The sequence below is a fragment of the Hyaena hyaena genome, unplaced genomic scaffold (assembly GCF_003009895.1).
Source record: "Hyaena hyaena isolate Hyena2069 unplaced genomic scaffold, ASM300989v1 scaffold_130, whole genome shotgun sequence".
Classification (NCBI taxonomy): Eukaryota; Metazoa; Chordata; class Mammalia; order Carnivora; family Hyaenidae; genus Hyaena; species Hyaena hyaena.
Genome location: NW_024080762.1, coordinates 234,415 through 257,119, shown reverse-complemented (window position 1 = coordinate 257,119; position 22,705 = coordinate 234,415). Strand labels below are relative to the sequence as shown.

The 22,705-nt window shown below is 42.0% G+C and overlaps 1 protein-coding gene across 2 annotated transcripts in view; it reads right to left on the bottom strand.

Moving 5' to 3' along the window:
• The window catches only part of NPTN (neuroplastin), an 80,362-nt gene that overhangs the window by 22,212 nt on the left and 35,445 nt on the right, over positions 1-22,705 (bottom strand). For both annotated transcript variants that reach the window (XM_039237835.1, XM_039237836.1), the window contains exons 2-4: positions 13,348-13,695; positions 8,352-8,523; positions 4,988-5,082 (exon numbers count right to left, since the gene is read on the bottom strand). In XM_039237835.1, coding sequence (XP_039093766.1) covers positions 4,988-5,082; positions 8,352-8,523; positions 13,348-13,695 — 615 coding nt within the window. The remainder of the gene's footprint in view (positions 1-4,987; positions 5,083-8,351; positions 8,524-13,347; positions 13,696-22,705) is intronic.

The window sequence follows — 22,705 nt, the reverse complement described above, 5'->3', positions numbered from 1 at the left end:
GACCTCTATGTAAAACCATCTATCCCATCCTGCTTCATCACATGCTTGTGGAAGTTGAAGCCCAAGAAGGAAAGCAAATGGTTAGGGCCATAGCAAGTTTAATTGGATCAGAATCCAATTCCTCTAACTCTCAGTCCAAGGCCTTCTGTTATATGCTGCACATAGTGACATGGCTCAGTGCTTAGCAGCACAGGTGAGAACCCTTATTCCACTCTTCACCTATCACACCAGGTAAGTCATCTAATTCCCTTGAGCCTCCATTTTCTCCCCTGGAAAGTAGGAATACTAACAGCATTTCCATCCAAGAGTTGTGAAGACTAGAGGGAGGACAGAAACAGCAGTGCACCTAGAATGGTGCCTCACATACAGTTAATGTGCAATGTTAGCCATTCTTATTCTTATTAATGAAGGTCAGGGTAGCACCCTGAAAAGAAAGAATAGGTTTGGTTATTTGGGCTGAGGTTGATGCTCAAAGTGTTCTAGCAGCTTTAAGGTATTATTATTTTGCTCTCAAAGACTTTTCAAGTATGGGCAATTTTGAGTCAGAACCGGCTTTGCCATCAGCTCTAACTTAAAGGATGTCACAAAGCATCCCCAACTACCAAACTAGCTGCCTATCAAACAAATAAATAACCATGAAAACAGGCTGCATGCTAAAGTGCCATACAAATGAGAGATGTATATTACTACCCTTAATGATTCATTGTCATCACCATAAGGTCCATCTTGGCCAGTGTGAACAGTGTGAACTTTTTAGTATATCACTTGTAAAGCCCCACAACAGAGGAGGAAACAGGGATGCCAGACAAGGTCGCTTAAAGAGATCCTAACATTTAGTCATAATATTAAAATACAAAGAAAGCTAAGAAGAATGGAGGGGAAAAAATAAGCTTGGTCTTAGCTCTGATAGCCCCCAAAAGACTGAAACTCACCTGCAGTGCCCAGTGAGCAAGGAGAGATAATGAGCCCAATGAGAGCCTCGACCCAGACCCTCCTGGGGCTGGGATGTGCCTTTCACAAGAGGCAGTGGCATATTTATTGCAGAGGATTTGATGACCATCAAAATCCTTTTCTAAAAACAATAAAATTTAAATTCCTTGTTTCTTGGGTTAATCAAAATAACTTAGTGATGAGGACAGGGTTTGGGAGTCATGAAAGGGATTTTCTCCTTTTTTTGTAAATTACATAGACATTTTTATGTGCTTTTTTTATGAGCACATTTTTTTAATTTTAGAAAAGGAAGAAGGGAAGAGGAGGAAAGTAAGAATTAGAAAAGTTAAAGAACTACAGGAAGAGAAGTTCAATACCTATCCATTCACAAATGCTCTATAATAAGCTGTGAAGTCTCTGGAAGACATAAGCCTTGAAGAGTCAAAAACCTGGGGAAACAGACACCTCCCCAGAATTATCTAAGTGGATCCCCAGAGAGGCTGGCTATAGGGCAGAGGTCCCACTAAGGTTTAGTCAGTGCAGTTTCCTCTCCCCTGGCCAGTCCTGCTCCATCTTTCACCTCCAGCATCTGCTCAGGTCACCTGCCAGATACCTAAGAAATATAATCCTAAACAGTAATACTATCCTTCCTGTTTATACTGTGCCTCATCCTTGTCCCTTAAAAAAAGTAAAAGAAAAAAAACCCTTACTTCAGAAACCCCTACTGCCTCCCCTACTACATGTAGATATTACCATCCTCAAAATCCTTTCTTGACAGGCTAGGATGCAAAACACTGCCACCTCAGGTCTGTTCCAGGACACATGCCCCTCCCTCGGATTCCTGCAGCATTCTTTTCTCTTGCACACCACAAGTAACTCAAGATGTGCTGATGTGCTGCACAGTGCCCGGCCCTGGCCTAGTATAAGTCCTTCACTCCCCATAGTGCTGAGCCCAAACAACACCCCAGGGAGGAGGTGCTGAAATGCAGTAAAAGCCAAATGGGGAAGAAAAGCACTGACAGAACAGGTGTTGAAGAGATCTGTCTAGTGTAAACTCTATTGCCCTCACACACTGAGTTAGTTACACCACAAAGAAGACTCTCAAGAGACTCCTTTCAACAGAGGCCACTCATGTTCCTTAAATCTCTCTTGAGTACAACCACCTCTTACCTGTATTACTCAGCAAATTTTTCAAGTCATTATGCTGTAAAAAGGTAACTGTCTCTTACCCCCACCAAAGAGGCACCAAGGAAATAAAACCAGAGTTTACATGAAAATGCTTTGGGAATCAATCTCTTTCCCATTCCCTTCCACCTTGCCTCCCTCTCTTTTTCCATCCCCCTCCCTCCCCCTCTCTCAATGCAAGGCAGTTTATGACCCCAACCAATTAGCTTAGAATATGATCCTGGGGGCGCCCGGGTGGCTTAGTCAGTTAAGCTCCTGACTCCTGTTTCAGCTGAGGTCATTACTTCACAGTTCATGAATTTGGGCCCCAAGTCGGGCTCTGTGCTGACAGCACAGAATCTGCTTGGGATTCTCTCTCTCTCTCCCCCGCTCTCTCTGCCCTTCCCCTCACTCACTCTTCCTCTCTCTCTCAAAAATAAACTTAAAAAAAGAATATGATCTTGGGCCTATGGCAAATCTTTTTAAAGTTAAACAGAGGGCCACCTGGGTGGCTCAGTCGGTTGAGCGTCCAACTTCGGCTCAGGTCATGATCTCATAGTTCATGGGTTTGAGTCCCCCGTCAGACTCTGTGCTGACAGCTCAGAGCCTGGAACCTGTTTCAGATTCTGTGTCTCCCTCTCTCTCTGACCCTCCCCTGCTCATGCTGTCTCTCTCTCTCAGAAATAAATAAAACGTTAAAAAAATTTTTCAAAACAAAAAAGTTAAAAAGTCAAATGCTCAGTCTTTAACCACGCTAAGTACTAATTATCACCTGAAAGACATTAAATGTTCAGCTGTCTTGTATCCAGGTGTTAGGTGACAGAGAGGAAAAAGACTGGAATTCCCTGTGAATTTTGACAGACTAACATCTCTGTCCAAGCTAATCAAAGAATATGCCTAGGATTCTATGAAAGAGAATTCTCTTAAGGTCTACTCCTTTAAAACCAGGCTATCGCCACCTGCCCCATCTTCCTCACAGAGCTGCGTGCAGTAAAACCAACAATGCACAGCACACACAGTCACTATGGTAAGACGCCAAGGAATGTTTTCATTTCCTCTGAAATCACTCCTGCCTGCATCTTCCCATTCTCTGCCCCCTGGCCTACTACCTCCTATCTGCTTAAGAGAATGTGAGGAAAGGTGCCTCGGGGGCCTCTGAAGCCCCCCTCTCAAGCACCCAGGGCAATGGAAAACCTCCTCTGTCTCCACTCCTGAAAGTGCTGCTTTCAGGATAGAGCCAAATCAGCACTATCACAGCGAAGCCAAGGACTAGGAACTGCATGTGATTACCCTTTAGGCTTGGGGAGGGCGGCGAACTACACACACCACTTTCCCACCCTCGCCCATCCTGTTACCTCCACACTTGGAATTTATCCCAAAGGTCCAGCCTGGAATGCTGAAGGGCCTCTGGTCTCTCATGGAGGAGTAAAACATCTCCCCACACAGGCCAGCTCACCCAGGTGAGGAAAGACACATGGCAGGCTTAGAGAAAAGGCCTTCTCATACCTTCATCCTCATGGTGAACAAATGAGTCATCCTTCAAAAACAGAGATAAACCCAGAACTCTCCAATCAAATCCCAGGTTCCATGGCCTGTGTGGACTAGAACCCTTATTCTAGTGACTAAACCCTTTCGGGCATTTAGAATTCAATCTGGCAGCAGGAAAAGACACTGGTTGTCCTCATGTCAACTTACAAATTAGGGTGGTGTCACCAAGACACTACTTTCATTTAATAACAAATCACTGAAACCTTCTTTAATCTGACTTTCTAGTCTTCTAAATATTTTAAGAAAGATCTGATACCTGCTATTGTAGGTTCTTCCCATTTCATCTATTTATCCTTTCAGCGGCTAAGGCTCACCTATGGATTTGAAGAACAAATCTCTATCCTTCCTAAGTAAAATAAAGACTGAAAAAAATAAAAAACCCTCATCTCTTCAGGCTGACCTCAAGAAGCACCCCCACCACCCCCTGGTCATTTTATAAAATGGAAACATCTAGGATTAAGAGTCAAGATCTGGGTTCTAATGCCAGCTCTGCCACAAGCCACTCTGTGACTCAGAGCTCATGGCTGTACTTTTCTGGGTCTCCGCTGCTTCTCTGAAGTAACATAGGAAAGCTGGGATTCATGATGGTAAGTAGCTTCAAATTTTACAGCTCTCTTGGACCTTCTGGGAACTTTCAGCTACAGCCACATCTTTATGATGCCATGCACCCAGGGTTTATATTAAAATTCTAATGAGTGGGACACCTGGATGACAACCAACTTCAGCTCAGGTTGTCATCTCACGGTTTGGTTCGTGAATTTGAGCCCCACATCGGGCTTGCTGCTGTCAGCACAAAGCCTGCTTCAGATCCTCTGTCCCTTCTCTCTGCCCCTCCCTGGCTTGTGCTCTCTCAAAAATAAACAAACATTTTTTAAAAATTCTAATGAATTATCCACAAATAGTTTATGGCCCAAATCCTGCTGGCCCATTGGAGATCTATGTAATATCTGTAAGGCACTATTTGTTCTAAGATATTTACATAAATTGAACCATATGAAGCTGCCAATATTCAACCATCTTTATCATACAAAAACAGCAATTTCGCACGGCTCAAACTACTAAATTAACTTATTTATACCTCCTTATAATCCCATGAGGTGGATTCTGCAAATGAGGAAACAGGAGCACAAAGAATCTAATAACTTGCCATAGTCACACAGCTAACAGATGATAGGGTTTGGATTTAAAACCTGGGCAGCTGAGCTCCTGAACCTGTAGTCCTATCATAATGTATACTGCCTCCCATAATGGGAACAAGAACAGCTTGAAGACTGGGAGTCCAGACCAAAGTAGTATCTCAGAAGGAGAGTGAGAGGCTCACACTGTAGCCTCTGTTGGGTTGTACCTTTCACTTCAATGGTGGCATTTGCTTTAGGAGCACTGACAAAGTGATATACACAGTGGTATTCTCCTGAATCCTCAGCTCTCGGCTTATTGATCCTGCAGAGATGAGAAAAAAAATCAAGTAAGGAAGCTGGGAACAAATATACAACAAAATATACAACAAAAGAAGAATCAAGAGGGTAACCAGGGACTCTGCTCTCCAAACTGTGTTCCTGAATGCAACTCCCCTCCTCCTAACTAAAAGCAAAAACCTCCCTCCACAAAACAGTAATGTTTTACTCCTTACTGGGCACCTGCAATACAAAAATAGAATGATACATGCTCTCTAACCTTAAACAAGTAATCAAAATAGAGGGCTGTACAAAATACTATAGACTATATTTAGATATAGAGGATGGAGCCATCACCAAAAACTTTTTGCTCACCTTGTGGTTTTGTCAAATAAATAAGAGCGGGAAAAAAACCTTTTTTTGTGCTTCCCTAAAGACCCAGTTTTGGTCATCTTGTTCTTCCCAACCCATGTTTCAGTAACATGCCTTTCAGTAAGTCTACTCCAAAAGGACCCAAGGAATAGTTTAAAAAAAAAAAAAATCTGCCATCACAGCACCAACCGCAGAGACGCAACTAAACTTTTAATACTTAAGTGCAGCTAAAACTCCAGAACCCGGCATCATCATCATACCCTCACCTAGGCCACTTCCTAGCCCTGCTGGGCTCTTTTCAGTTTTTCAACATGTCGCACTAGTTCCTATCTCAAAACCTTGACACAAGATGTTCCTTTACATAGGATACACTTCCCATCAATCTTAGCCTACTTTTGCATCAGTCTTGGCTCACATCACTTCCTACCCCCAATCCAAGTGACATCCCCTCCATGATACTCTCTCTCATACTATACTGTCATTCTTCACAAGTGTTCACCACAACATGTAATTATATGTTTATCTAACTGTTCGATGAATGTCTGGTTTCCCAACACACCAAGTTCTATGTGGACAGGCACTATTTTGTGAACAGATCTATACCCAGCACCTGGCCTGGCTGGAATATAGCAAGGGGGATGAATAAACAAATGAGTGAATGACGGAGTGAATGTAAACTCAGAGTGCACAGCTACGCAGAGATCCCAACCAAGTTAAGTAGGGGGACAAGAAGAACTGTAGGAAGTGTGTGTGGCCAGAACAGCACCTCCTCTGAATTCACAGGGTGATCCTCAACAAGCTGTCACATCTGATGACCAGCTTCACACCAGCTCAGTACACTATGGCCTACACACACCCTCAAACATATGCACAAAAGCTGGTGTATAATTACCGAAAATAGAGAAATCCACATCAGACTATTTGCAAATTGCAAAGCTCCACTGCACTTGTAAATCCCTGAGAAAAACTCAGAAAAACCTTGACCACTGAGTGGCCCAACATATTTAACCACCTTAGTGTTCAATCACAAAAAAGAAACACGGGTTATATTAGACCACGGATGAGGAGAGGCACACAGGACTATTCCCAGGACTGTCTCAGCATACCCATGGCAGCCTAATATTCTAAAAGGACCCACCAAGAGTCTTCTAAATTTTATACAAGTGGCTAGCTCTTAAACCAATATCCACCCAACTGGAAAACAGACACAAGCGGCTGCTCTTAGCAAATGTTCCAGAGTTTGAAGGAAGAACAGCAGCTGTATCTTTAGAGCTCAGACTGACTCTAAGTTCCACGAAAAGACTTGGAAAGAGGACTCCCATGCTTGAGCCCGTGACTATGGGCTCAAAATCTCCCCACAACATTCCCATTGATTAGCTATTGGGAAACAATTGAAGCAAATGGAAAACATCCTCTAGAGCTGAGCAGGAGCAGGGTCTGAGACTGGCTTCATGGCTGACTAAACAGGTAGCTCAAGGGTTCATCAGCTGTTATTTTCACAAAATGGGAGAACACAGATTCCTTGAAAAACTGACAATGCAGAACACTCCTGGAGAGCTTCAAATAAACTAAGAGGAAGAAGAAAAAGAGGAAGAAAAAGAGGAGGAGGAGGAAGAGGAAGAAGAAGGGGAAGAAGGAGAGGAGGAGGAGTAAGGGGAAGAGGAGCAGGAGCAGCGGCATTTTATAAAGTCAGGTTCAAATTTATAAAGTTACAGTTCAAATCCATATGGGTGACATAGTACAAGACCCAAGAGAAACACAACTGGATGTCTGGTACATTGAAAGAGTTATTAAAAAATACAAACTTGTAAAACTAAGAAACAGACCAGGAATATATGCCTTTCATTCCACCCAACACTTCTATTTGGTTAACCTTTTCCAAACTATGACTATACAGCTGAGGCTGTATTTCCAATTTAATATAAGAAGAAACTACAGTGGACAGATTAACTTGCCACTAAAATGGCAGGGGGAAAAAATGACCTAGATTCTAGAAAGTCAGAAGACCTGGAACCAACCCTTGCTTCTGAAATTTACTAGGTACAGTATTTGCCCTTGAAGACAGTCAAGTTATTACTCTTTGAGTTTTAGTTTCCTCACTTGAGAAGAGGAAGAGGATCCAGAAATTAATGTGGGTCAATTAAGTAAGGGGAATGAAAAGATCTCAATTTTGCAAAATACTGCAGAATGTCCTTGCTACTATTGGGTACACGAGTTTTCCTGATCTCACTCCAGTGCACTCTTTCTTTTCACTGCATCATCCTGCCAAACAGGATTAGCCGATCCTTTTCAGAATTAGGTTTTAATCACAAACTATTCTGAAAGGTGAGGTGTCATGTATTCTAGATATTCCAAAAAAGCCCCAAGTGTCTGGGTGCCAGGTTAGCTTCAGCCAGCAAATATCCCCCCTTTCATCAAAGGGATGTTTCCAGGCGACTAACCTTATTCCAGATCACTAAAGAGCCCTGTATGCACTGTTCTCGATCGGGTTATGGTCATATTAATCACTCCTAAAAGGGAACTCACTAGGAATTCTACCCAGTGGAAAAGATCACTTACGGTGTTCTTGCTCTAAAAGTCCTAAAGCAGATTTCAATTAGATTCCTCAAACCACTGGGTTAAGTCAAGAGACCTGCATTCTAATTCTGACTTTCCTACTGACTAGCATGGTTACCCTGAGAAAATCACTCCTTATGCCCTCTGTTTCTCTATTATAACAGTAAAGGGAATACCTATAGCTCTCAAGCCTGGCTATTCATTGGAATCGTTTGGAAATCTTTAATAGATTCCTGGGCCTCACCCCAGATACCCTGGATTAGACTCTCCAGAGAAAGACCATGTGTATCTTGCGTGTCTCCAACATAACATAATTATAAATTATGAATGCCCATAGTAAGTTCACCGCTCCCTCCCATCTTCCTAGGAACTGTTAGTCCCTCTCACCTGTATTCCATGTTGCTGGCATTCTTGCGGGTGGCAGTCAGCTCTACCCCATTCTTTGTCCAGTAACTGTATGTAAGCGTGTGAGAGCTGGAGGTGAGGTTACACTGCAGGGTGACAGGGAGAACAGGGCTGTCTCGAAGAATGACCTCTTCACTGGTGACAATCCTTGGCTCTGTAATAAGAGTTCACAGTGATAGGGAGCCACAGCCTTCTGTTCTCTGTAGCCCTGGCCTGAGAATTGGATGGGGTAGGATGGGGAGACTAGAAGAAGAGGGAGGGCAGACAGGACCACATGAGGAATTTCACTTTACCACTTCGGAGGAAGTCAAGAAAGAAAAACAATGATTATAAGCAAATGACCACTAGCGCAGACAACAGCCTGAAGACCAGTTGGCCTAGACGTGAAAAGAATGGGAGTATTATGGGTACTTATACTGGCAACAATCCACTTACACTTTTGAACACCATGGTTTAATGATATAAGAACCACCGACCAATTCAGCTTTAATTAGAGAACCAGGCTCCACCTTACAGTTCTGAAGACAAAGGCAATATAATTTATATAAACTAATAAACTCCCTATGGAGTCACTAGGCCTTGGAACAGTAATAGCTATAATTAGATAATACATGCATGGCTCTTCCCACATTTAATTCTGATAAACCTATGGCAAACCAGCCACGGCCATTAATTATGCAGAAAAAGACAGTGTAGATCCTAAAAGCAAATTTCCTGCCAGAAGTCTATTGCATTTTCTAAATTTTGCCAAGGAAAAATTCTTAAGGAATCATCGCAGTTCTTCTCTCCAGCCGATATTTATTCCCAAACAAAACCTTTTCAGAATTGCTGTTTAAAACGCATTCCACTGTGTAGATAATATAACTAGAATGCAGTATATGTTGGTATCATGGGCTCTAAGCATTTTAGAGCTGAGATGCCCTTAGAGTTCACTGAACCCCACTCTTTAAGAGCTAGAGACAGAAAATGGCTTGTGCAAGGCCATAATTATTGTTAGTGGCAAAGCTGGGCCTAGAACATACATCGGACTGAATTCTCTATCTCTGCCTCCCTTTCCCAGCCCCAAACCCCCACACACACTTTCCACCCTACAGCAAGTTACATACTTCATCTTCTGGTTCTACCCTGGGCTTAGATAACCTGGGGTCATTAGTTCAGGATCTACAAAAATAACCTATTTGACCCAAATATTTTAGAACATATTGAGCAGAAATTTTGTAAGGCAACTCTGTCATTCCTGGAAGGTTCACCCTTAAAGTCCTTTGAATTCTACCACTATATGAAAGTCAAAATGTTTGTTTGCTGCCTTTCTGTTGTTGTTACTTATCTCTAATCTTTTCCCAGACTTAGACATTCTCAGGTAAAGTCTAAACTTTTCCCATCCACAATTAGAGGTATTTCCTCATCTATTATTTTTCTACTTTTTTCTCAGAAATTCTTGACTAGTTTTCCATTTCCCTGCCCCTGGCAACTCTGTAGCAGCAACCTAACACCATTTTATGCAATACAGTGCTGACTCTCTTGAGGACAGGGTGCTCTCCCTTCACTGGAACTAAGGTTTGTTCACTGTGCAGGGAGGAGGACAGGATGGAGAAGTCGTGGGACACCTGAAAAATTTAATGCCCAAGGACCTCCTAATCAGTGCAACATTTCTGACTATAGACTCTTATCAAAGAAAACTGTGGCAAATAAAGCAAATCCTCAAGTTTCTTCAATTAAATTGCTTCTCACTATTTTCCAACTCTGGCAAAGGGATAATGGTTATCTTCCATTCAGCACTGATCCTTACTGGTAACATCAAACAGGATCTCTATGTACAGATAATGGAGGCATAGCAGCCACTAAGACAGAAGCAGATGCATGTAAACACGTTAGCGCAGTGGTGTCCCACGGTTTCCAAAACACACTGGACAGAAGCCAAATCCCTGGGCCTTAAAGTCGAGCAGAACGGCTGCAAACCCTGCAACGGAAGGCGCACACACACCATCAGCAGAAAGCACCACAATTCCAAGAAAAATCAAAACCAAGCAAAACAAAAAAAGAGAGAACCAGTACTCCACAGAAAATAAAAATATAAAGGCAACATTAAAATCCAAACACACTTTTAAGTTTTTACTAAATTTTTATTATCCAATTTTATTTTCTGTCCCATTTGGGACTCTCCTTCTGGTTCTTCTCAGACTGTACTGAGAAAGGGTAAACTTTGAGAATGAGGCCAAGAGCTTCTAGATGTTTAAACACAAGGAGGCCAAAGTAAATGCTACTCTTACCTGTGACGATGCAAATGCCCACTGCAGCTCAGGGATATTAAGAAGTTGATGAGAGCAACCTGGTAGACTTTCTGCCAAGAATTCTTGGAAGGCAAAGGAAAGCACTTTTCCCCTTAAGTGTTAAAGATCCAGGAGAGAGTCAGCTGGGAGCAAGTGGATAGTTTAAATAGGTTTAAATGATTCTGCACCAAGGAAGGCTGCTGGGGTGTGGTAACCTCCCTCCAACGACCTCTGTGTATGGAAACCAGTGCCAACACAAGCTCCTTGGACATGGTGCCACATCTGCGTTCTGCACCAGGATGAAGGTGGAGCTTTGGTTTCTGTGGCCCAGCAGTGCCCATGAAAGTCCAAGAGAGATGAACATTTAGGAGAAGACCCTAAATTTTTGCCTGCCACTGACTCCTACAGAGAAGCAGTGGATGGGAGACCCTACCCTCACCATCACACATGTGTAGAACATGCTATGGCCAGGGAGATTCCCTAAAAACTGGGCATATTTCTCATCCTGTCTTATTTTACTCAAGGAGTTTTGGGGGGAAATACTGTCAGGAAGTCATTTTAGAAGACTTCAACCTCCCCCTGGAGTCCTTGGGATGCTAAGATCATAAAACAATCCAATTAGAGTGAATTCTGGGTGTTTTTTAAAAGTAGTAGCAGCAGCAGCAGCAGCAGCAGCTCAGCTCTCCAAAACAGTTAACTAGGGTTAACTAATTGATGGGGAAGTCTGGGACGAGACTGAACTGGCCAGGATTTGGTTCAGCCACATGCAGACACTTCTAAGTTAGGAAGTTTATTTCCAAGTAAAGTGGGGAAATGTTATGTATTCTCAGGATTGGTAATAAGGACCCCAAAGACTCCTCTTCTTCCATTCCCAAGGCACGACCTCTTAACTATGAGTCTACTTGAGTCAAGCTCCTGGAAATACCAATACCAAATGCCCAGCCCAGTCCATGCCTACAAACTTCTTTGTGGCCATTCGGGTAATTCTGCTTTTTATAAGGAAAGGAGCAGGGGGGAGGGCAGGAGAAGGAAGCGTGCAAGGGAAAAATTGTTAAATAAAAGGAAAATCACTGGGTTAATATTCCCCATTTTCACATAGACAAGGTTTTCTTTTCCCCTTTCTAGAAGCAGGTTCTCTGATTGAACAGTGCCAGCTGCAGCAGACTCTCCTATCTCTTCCCTAAGGCCTCTTCTTTCCATAAGCATCTTCTAAGGAACTATAAAGGACAACTAGCCTATCTTCTATATTAACTATATAGATAAATTCAGGGGCCATATCCTATTCATTTCTGTGTTATTACCAAGCTCCTCATAACTGTGTTTTTACTATTTTTTACTTATTCTTTCTAAATCAATCAGTTAAGCCAGAACTAGCTACAGGTCTGAGTCCTTGAAAAGAAGGTGAAAAATCCAAAGGATCTTTCTATCAAGTAGAGTATGCTCCCTCAGTTATAATCAGGTCAGATGTGGGGCTAGAACTCTTCGAGCCAGGAGCACTATGTGGTGGCTTTTCCCTCCTTCTCCTTCCCAATATACAAGTAGCAAGACACTTGTTAGAAAGAGAGGTGGCCACAAAAGTCCCTGTGTCTAAGGTCTTACTTATACCTGCTACAACAGATGAAGAGAAGAATTCTAAGCCAGCCGCTTAGCTTTCCCTCATCACTTGGCTGGAATTTAGTTTCTTCTTTTTTCAAAACACAAGAAAAGGCCAGTATGAATGGCTTCCAACTATTTCTGGGGTTGCCAGCTTCTGGGATGAGGAGCACTGTGGTAACCATCAGTCATCAGAGTGAAACTCTTGTGAACAGGAAGCAGATGCAACTCTGACTCTGAAACAGCATGATGGGGTTTTAAAAAAAAAAAAAAAAAAAAAAACCTTGTGTCACCTAGTGCCTAACAGCAAGACATGGAGGCAGTCTCAGGCTACTGGATAGGCAGGGCCAGTAAGGAGTGTACTGCTGTAGTGCAGGGCTGTTATCAGAGAAGCACGTGCCACTGTTTTAGAAAAGAAAAAAGAGCTGGAACTATGGAAATATCCAAGCTTACATGCCACCCAACAACCAAAACACATCACCACACCGCACCTATGGCGACATTCCCATCACAGAACAGGATGACACCAAGTCACAGTGAGGGAAGAGGCTGGGCAGACACAAACTTAAAATCATAGAGGTGAAGGCAGCTATTCAGAGAGCTTCAAACAGATGAACAGAAGAAATAAAAAGTAGTTAGACTGGGGAGAGAAACAAAAATAAAAAGGCACCAGAGAATAAATCAGCAAAAGGATAGCAGGAAACCTACTACAAAATTAAAGGGGAGGGAAAGAAACAATTCAACACTACCCTGGTTTAACTGCCTGGTCTGGTGAGTTTAAGTGGTTTTTTGAGCCTCCCCAGTTCTCCCTCCCCACCTCTTCCCATTGCAGATGATTTTGGACAGGCACGGATTTCCCCAAATTCTTTGTTCCTGAGGAGAAAGACACAGAGAAGGGTTGGGGGATGAGGGAGGCAGAAAGGACGGCAAAGAAAAAAAAAGTTGCCACAGTTGTTTTTATACACTACAACCAGAAGGGTCGTGGGTTTGAAAAAACGAAGACAAGGGGTGGGGTGAGCGATCATACTGGGGAAGAGGGAAAGGAAGCAGAAGGGAAGGGTCATCGGGCCACCTCTAATGACTACAGTACTACTACTGTAGGGTGCTGGACTCACTCTGAAGGACGCTTATGGTGGCCTGGGCTCGAATCCATGTTATGGAGGGGTTTTGCCTCAAGTCATTCCTCTTGGGGTCGTTGCTGGCCCTGCACTCGTAAGTCCCAGAGTCCTCCAAGGTGAGCCGGGTTATTCTCAGCACACTCACGCCGTTTGACCCGTAGGCGGTGTTTACGGTGACACGGCGCTTCCGAGCACCGTCCCACAGCTGTCTGAAAGACTCTGCCCGGTTGACTTCTGCGTACCACCACTGGATCTCTGGCGTGGGGCTCCCGACCACGTCACAGTACAGCTCAAAGGCGTCCCCAGTGAGCTTAGTTTCTGACATGGGCGACTTGACAAACCCAGCTAGAGGGAGGGGGAGCAGGAATGCAGTGACAGGCCAAGCAGAAAAAAAAAAATCAACAGGTGTTAATAGTAATTTAAAGAAAAGAAAAAAGCAAATGAGTTGCAAAGAACAAAAAGGATTCATTTTTAAACTATAAAGATATAAAGAGACAGTAAATAGCATTTCATACAAGCTTTTAGAAGAAGAACCACCCTGGGAAGCTTATGAAGCAAAGGCAGGCTAATTACAAGCTGGGGCAGCCCAGGTGCTAGCCAGGCAGAAGCAAGCCCACTGGAAAGCATTTTAGCAATGGGCCCAGCTGGTAGGAACGAGAAAGCCTCAGGTCTCAGGGAAGAGTCTCTTTCCTTAGAGGACAAACCATTACCTTTTCAAATTCAGGCAAGTGATGAAAGATAAACACGAGTGGCAGTAGTTCTATATGCCAAGTCAGGATCTCTCTTTTGGATGGAGAAATACTTTGTTAGAGATGCAAAGTCTTTTGTGGACCTCAACAAGAAATATTAACTGACCTAATGACACCTCCTCTTGGGAATCAGAGTCCAAATTTCAAATGAAAAGGTAGCATATTTCTCTCTCATACAGGATTCCATCCTGAGTTCAGTAGAGACTTCCCCCACATCCTATTCTTCCCAGGGCCAGTGGCAAACAAGCAACCCAGCGGTCATCTGTGATTAAGTAGCTTCTTTCTAAATGCAGACATTCAGGCATAGGTAAAGAGAGTCTGTACTTCAGAGTGAGAATTACTATGGGTGTCAGCTCAGGAGTAGAACCAACAGTAACAGCAATCCAACTCATTGCCAATGGAGAGGCTATACCTTCCACAATTCCATAAGTTCATACAACTAGAAAACTTTCCTGAAAAGTCAGTCTTAAAATAAGTATGGTACTTGACAGGCTCTGTCTGCATAGTTTAGTTGCCTAGCTCCCAGAGGCCAGCTCATAAAGAATAAGAAACGTATAATGATGAATTAAATTTAATTCTATGGTAAAGGCTAGGCTTCAACATCATTGCCAGGCATTTCCCAGGAACTAAAGTTGATGCCTATTTCCACTTGTCCAGAATTTGCTTTAGGTTACATTCCCATAAGACCAGGAAGCAATGGCAGAAAGAGAATAGAAACCTCAAAATTGTCTGAAGAACATGGAGTGGGGTCCATAGTAAATTAAATCAAAGCGCAAGCATATTCTCTTTCACCCATTTACTCCACCCAGGGTCCATCATCATTTCTACCATTTCAGGCAGTATTCTAAGATACAGGGCAAGAAGCTAAAAGAGGTACTATACTCTCAGTGGCTGCACAATTTCTCCTGGGACCGAGTTGGGCCCTCTGCAGTGAGCAGAGGGGGGCCAGGATCTACCAATATCAAGTTAAATACATTTCAGAGGAAAGATATGAATTAAACGGAACAGTTTTCCTACAGTCCAGAAGCCAAGGATGTAATGGAGCTGGCTGAAAATGGAGGTTGCTAAGTGGAAAATTTGTTTATATCCATAGAAGTATTTGCCTTTGGAGATAAACTCCACTCATGGACCTCAGAACCCTAAGAGAGGTGCTATACTTTTTCAAGTAGAGGTCAAGTCCTCCAAATTCATACCAGTCTTTCAATTCATAAAACATGCAAAATGTGGGGAGGACAGGAATCCAGTAATTAACAGCCTTAGACTAAATGTTCTGCCTTCCAAATGCTATTCTAAACTACCTCTTCAAATCATGTCAGTTCCTTGTAAGGAACTATCTACCAGAGGCTCCACGAAGCCAAAAAGATGTCATTCTCAGATGCAAAGGAAGTTTCAGAATTTCAGAAAGGAGACACCAACCCCCAGCAATGAAAAGCTGAGCTCACTTCTAGGTAAAGTGGTAATCAAGGACTAATGTCTTAGTCTCAAAAACTGCCACCTGCCGACCTGTCAAAGTCAATGCCAACTAACAGAGGGACAGGTAAAGGAAGTTGGTTCCATTCATTTTACTATTGGTTTAACTACCACGGAAAACTGGTTACCAGTAAATCCTAGGGAGCAGTAAGAGGAGTACTCTATTTTAATCACACTCTTGATCATTAAGTGGAAATTACAAGTGCTCTTATTCTCACATTCTCTGTGAAATGGGAGAGTTTATGCCCTCTCCAACACTGTGATTATGCATAAACCATCCTCGACTTACAATAGCGTTACATCCTAATAAACCCATTGTAAGTTGAAATTTTAAGTCAAAAATGCATTAATGCACCTAACCTACTAAACATCATAGCTTAGTCTAGCCTACCTTAAACATGCTCAGAACACTTACATTAGCCTGCCATTGGGCAAAATCACATAACACAAGCCTACTTTACAGTTATATAAGTATATAACTTTTATATATATAGTATATAATATATAGTATATATATAGTATTTTATATGTGTGTGTGTGTGTGTGTGTATGTGTTGAATATCTAATGTAATTTGTTGCATGTTGTATGGAGAATGAAAAATAGAATGGCTGTAAGGGTCCAGAACAGCTTTAAGTTTATTGGTTGTCTGCCGTCGTGATAGCATGGCTGACTGGGAGCTGCAGCTTGCTGCTACTGCCCAGTGCCATGAGGGAGAAACGAATTATAGGTCACTGCCTGGGAAAAGATCAAAATTGAAAATATGGTGTCTACTGAATACATTATCACTTTTGCACCATCATAAAATTAAAAAGCTTTACACTGAACCACAGTAAGTCAGGGACCATCTATTTGAGTATGTTCTAGAAATGTTAGTGAGTTTGTTTTGTACTTTTTCCCCCCTTCTGAAATGCAGACTAACACTGAAGCCTCTTTATCAATCTACTGACCATGCTAATGTAAAGGGAATGCCTGCAAGTATGTCCAGAACCCCAAGAACATATCCAATCCCAATGTAATCTCAAATCCCAACACCACACAATTCAAAGGTAGCCAAGAAACAGCCTGAACACAATTCCCACTGCAGAGAACCAACCAAGTCTCTCAACCTGACACTACCACCCCTGGGCAAGACTTACTTCCTAAAAAAGAAAGAACGCTGATCTGATTTAATTTCCTACCTGCATACAGGAAAATGGGAGTAAGTCAAAATAAAGGTTCTTTGAATTAGTAAATGATATGATGTATATTAAACAAACATATCTAAAAACAAGATTTAAAATCCCTTAAAACACTGACATCTATTTATGCACTCTCTGAAAGCTATTATTCTTAGACATGTACATCAAAAGGGAACACTTCCTAAGTATGTGTTATGTGTTAGACAATGTGCTAAGTACTTTATATTATCTCACTTAATCCTACACCAGCCCTATAAGATAGGTACTATTAGAATGTCCTTAAAGATGAAACTAAGACCCCAAAAAATTAAGTTCTTTGCCTACAGTCACAAGTACAAGAGTCTGGTCTGGAATCCAGGTGTGTCCAAAGCCAAAGCATGGTCTCCTAATACCTTCCACAACTGCAGGCCATGTCCCTTACTACAACAGAAAAAGGTTTTGGTAGCTATTTAAAAGTTAAAGATATTTTGTGTCACGACTTAATAATTTCTGACTACAAAAAGCAAGGACGTGTCCAGTGGAATGTGCAGCACACTGTGATCACTAACTCCTTCAAATTATAATCCCAGTAAAGAATGGAGATAGTGAAACACAGGATCAAGGAATTTCCCAAACAATTGTGGGGAGGGGGGGTGGGGGAGTGATGAGAAAACAAAAGAAAAGATGGTTCAGAACCAAGATTACCCCCTAGTTCTGATGATTTCATCACCCTGCTCTTGAGAAGGCTGTCTTCATAGGAGGGAGAGTTTAAAAGACATTAGATGTGGGGCGCCTGGGTGGCTCAGTGGGTTAAGTGACTGACTTCAGCTCAGGTCATGATCTCACGATTCGTGAGTTTGAGCCCTGCATCAGGCTCTGTACTGACAGCTCGGAGCCTGGAGCCTGCTTCGGAATCCGTGTCTCCCCCTCTCTCTCTGACCCTCCCTGATTGCACTCTGTCTCTCTCTCTCAAAAATAAACAGACATTAAAAAAAACAATTAAAAAAGACATTAGATGTATTTCTCTGGTATTGTGGTCAGTGGCCAAATTAACAAAGGGCAGCACCTGGAATTTTTATAAAAAGCTTACAAAGTGGTTCCACATATATCACATCTCATTTCATTCACATAGTTTAACAAGGTTCATAGGGCAGGCACAGAGAGAGGTTCATGACTTGCCCAAGGCTGCCTGGGTAGCTAATTCTGAATGGAGATGGGATCCATTAAACTGTAGCACCTCTAAACAAACCAAGCACAGGATTCCTTGATAGCTAAACACACATCAAAAATCATGAAAACAGATCTATTTCTCCTCCTAGCAACAGGGAAAAGAAAAAAAAAAATCTTTACACAGTATCGTGAAATCACAATTAGCAAAAGAAAGTTATTAGCAACCATCTACCTCATTATCCATCCAAAATTAGCGCTAATTCAGAAGAGAAGAACCAGCTTGCAGCAGCAACAGCAGCAGGTGGCAAACAGCTCAGAGCCTGACTCACCGACCTGCCTTTCATTACCAAGGACTTTCAATCAAGTTATCTGCCCTCAACAGAGCACACAACTGCCTCAAGTTTGGAGGCCAATAGAAGCATCTGTTTGATTTCCAGATCAAAGCCCATCCAATATTTTGGGAAAAGCCTGAATTTCAGAAAAACAACTTCCTACCCCTTCCCCACCATCATCTCTATCCACTATAATATGTAACTGGGCTCAGATCTCAAACAGGTTTGAGAAAGTACTAACAAAATACATTAAGTTCAACAATGATAAAGAGGGAAGCTGAAAGGTGGTCACTGGTTTGGGGGAAGGAAGGGACTAGATGCTGGGGATGGAGGAGAGCAGCAAGCACAGTATAAGAAACAGAGACAGTAAAACCAGGAAAAGCATAATGTAAAATTGCATAACTAGGGATGGGGGATGGGAGGCGAAGATGACAGCTGGGGCTAGCAGCCGGAGAAAAGGAGGAGCTCTCTGGCAGGAAAAACTGGATGTGTAGATATGTAGCAGCGGGTGAGAAGAAAAAGGGAACACAGAAGAGCAAGTTGAGCCCAATCCGGAGAAAACTGCTTTTATATATGCCCTAAGGAAGTAAAAAAGCTAGCCTAGCCCCACACAAGAGGGACTATCACTAACTTTTACAGCTACCTCCAGGGCAACTGATCAGCAGGTAATAAAACTAACTACTGTCTCAGCTAACTACCGCCTGCTTTTGTCACCTTTTATTTACTTTTTAAACAGGTGTTCCCTTCAAGTTCCTGTTTACTACTAATTTCCTGTGGATGGCTCAATGGATTAAGCGATTAAGCTCAGGTCATGATCTCATGATTCGTGGGCTCAAGCCCAGCATCAGGCTCTGAGCTGTCCTGAGAAGGATTCTGTGTCCCCCTCTCTCTCTGCCCCTCCCTTGCTCATGCTCTCAAAAATAAACATTTTTAAAAATTTTAAATAAAGAGGGGCGCCTGAGTGGCTTAGTCGGTTAAGCGTCCGACTTTCGCTTGGGTCGTGATCTCGCGGTTCGTGGGTTCGAGCCCCACATCCGGCTCTGTGCTGACTGCCAGCTCAGAGCCTGGGGCCTATTTCAGAATCTGTATCTCCCGCTCTCTGACCCTCCCCTGCTCACGCTGTCTCTCTCTCTCTCTCTCTCTCCTAGAAATAAAATAAAAATATTTTTAAAAAATTTTTTAAATAAAGAGAAAATGACAGAAAAGAAAAAAGAGCATTTCTCTTCCTCCCACCCACCACCCCAAATACACTATCATATCACATATCTCAAAAAGAAGAAAGACTGAGCAAGACAAGCTAATCTCTAACTGTGGTTACGGGCACAGTATTTCAAATCTGCTTAAATGATGGTAAAAAGCTGTAAGGCTGTACACAGGCTGTACACATCACACCTATCCTGTTAATTTAAGAATTAAAAAAAAAAGAATTATTAGTGGGGCACCTGGGTGACTCAGTCGGTTAAGCATCCTACTTCGGCTCAGGTCATGATCTCACAATTCGTGGGTTCAAGTCCCATGTCGGGCTCTGTGCTGACTGCCAGCTCAGAGACTGGAGCCTGTTTCAGATTCTGTATCTCCCTCTCTCTCTGACCCTCACCTGCTCGCTCTCCCACTCTCTCTCCCCCTTTCCCCTTCTCTCAGAAATAAAGAAAACATTAAAAAATTTTTTTAATTATTACCACCAATACTCCTTAACAATAAAGACAGGTCATAAATCCATATGCACTCATTCTGTGTGTAACCATCAAGGGTAAGGTAAGCCTTAGGCCCTGGGAGTGAATGAAAACAGGATAACCTCATTTTCTGCAGCAGGAAGGAAGTATCTGGGTCTGATCACATGGATTAGTCTGATCTGTAGGTAGAGTTGGCAGCAATTAAAAAGCATTTCTCAAATTCAAACCTATTCCTTTCACAGCTATCTCTACCTGGCAAACATGACAAAGGTTTAAGGCTGTCCCCATCACTAATTTCTAAGCCATGGCCCACTCTTTATTCATAAAGTATACCACACAAAAGGCTAAAAAAATCTGCTCAGCATTTTAGCCAGCCTTCTGCTTTGAAGAAATAAGTGTATCTAGTTCAAAGGAGACTCTGTAGTTTGGTGATTAAAAGCAGCAAACTCTAAAATCAGATTGCCTGGAGGTGCAATCACTAACTATATGACCTTAGGCAAGTGACCTAACCTCTCCAAGCTTCTCCCTAATCTGTAAAAAGAGGCTAATAATAGTAGCAACTTCACAGTGTTATTTTGAGGATTAAATGAAATAACACAGCTTAAAACAGTGCCTGGCACACAGTAAGTACTCAATAATGTTAGCTATTACCGTATGTCTCCACAGAAATAATGCTAAACAGGCCTTGAGTATTGCTTCACAACGATGGAGAAGCAGAAATATTACATCCAAAATGAGTTGTTCTTTTTTTAAAATGTTTATTTATAGACAGAGCGAGCGACAGGGAGAGCGAGCGACAGGGAGAGCGAGCGACAGGGAGAGCGAGCGACAGGGAGAGCGAGCGACAGGGAGAGCGAGCGCACGCACAGAGCCTGACTTGGGCAATCCCATGAACCAGGAGATCATGACCTGAGCTGAAATCAAGAGTCGGATGCTTAACCAACTGAGCCACCCAGGAGCCCCTCAAAATGAGTTCTTAGAACCAACTTCTTCAAAAAAACAAAAAATTAACCTTTAAAATAAAATTAGAACCAGAATGGAAATACTGATTCCAAGAGGCAATGAAAAAGAAGGGAATTCTTCCTACTCTTAGAGCAAACTAGAATGGGGAGAGTCATAGCAGCAGCGTGGACTCCAGGAATTTGCAAATTTACTACAGTTATAAACCATTAAATCTGCGATACTATGAATAATGTAGGAAGTCCAAGAGTAATAATAAAAAGAGGCAGTATAAAATTCTCCTTTAAAAAAAACCTACCAATTACAAATCAAACTGTTTAGTAATGATATATGGATACTGAACATTGGGCAGGCCAAACTGTAAATTCACAAAATGTAGATTATTGGTAGTTATGGGATTTTAGACCTGTCAGATTAAGTTTAATTTCAGTGTGAGAGTGTCAACTTTTGAGTCAGTACCTCCATACCTTAAATTCTCTTAACACTGAGGAGTTTCTTCAAACAAAATGATGCCACCTTCTTTATAGGGTAGTTGTGAAAGTCATGTAGTTCATATGGAAGAGCCTAGTAAACTGCAAAGCTCTATCCAAATTCTATTGTAGGACAGAAAAGGGATAAGCATCTGATATGACTGATTTTCAACAAGGATTTTCATTCAGTCCCGTTGTCAATTCCCACTGACAAGCTAAAAAAGCATGATCTACCTAAGATTCCTGGATCTAAAAATCAGTGACCCCAAAAAAAAAAAAAAAATTTAAGTAGATAAAAAGCAGTGGGTTTCTCTCATCCCAGAAAATGCACTGAAACAAAATTCTGCCTATAATACCGGGTTGTCCCAGACACCAGATTAGACATCTGTGTCTGAACTGTACTGCTACTGAATGAGTGGCCTATTAAGCTGAGAAAGCAGCTCACTTTATAGGGAAATGAGGCATGGTTTACAACATCTGGACTGGATTCTTCAACTTGTTCAACTTCAATCTCCTCATCTGAAAATTTGGGATAATAATCCCTACCTTCTTCATGAAGTTATGGCCAAGTACACATAAACAATGGTCTGTAAAATTGCACTGTAACCTATATGTCTATGAATATAATAACATAGATGGCCATTTTATGCAAGCACTCTAGTCTGTAAAAAAGGATGACTTAAACCAGTCCTAGGTGTTCTAAGACTCACCCATGGGGGGAGAGGTGTTGTCTTAATTTTTCAATTTTCCAAAAGAATAAAAGCACTGAAAACCCACAGAATTTAAACACGTTTCAAGTAGAAAATGAAATTAAATAAGGTAGGGTTGCCAGCAATTAATAATAAAATTTAGAATTCTGGTCCCTTCTTGCATTTCTTCATGGATATCTGACATGCTCCAGGGGCTAACAGTAGCCTCTGACTAGTGTTCATCATAATCTGATGAATATCCTCAAAAGGGCTCTAACAGATTGAAAGCTCTGCTTATATGTTATTTATCAGAAAATCCTAGCCACTTAAGTCTTTTACAGACCTCAAGTAAACAGCTTCATTATTAAAGACACTCCTGGAGACTAACATTTCCTTCTTAGTCCAAGAAGAAGCATTTTAATTTAATCTTGAAGAAAGTGAGGCTAAGTATAATTGATCAGGTCCCACTTAGACTGTGATAGCAAACAGATTATTTTTAGTTTTTAAAAAACTAAGGATGCATCCAAGGAGGATATGGCATAGCCACAACCTGCTGTCAAGCTAGTCTTTTTAGGAAACTTTAGGAAAACTACTTTACTCCGCAAACAGTACTCTAGCTGCTAGTACACAAAGGGAAAAAAAACTAGTTTCACTAACCTTTAAAAACCAAGGATATCTTATCCC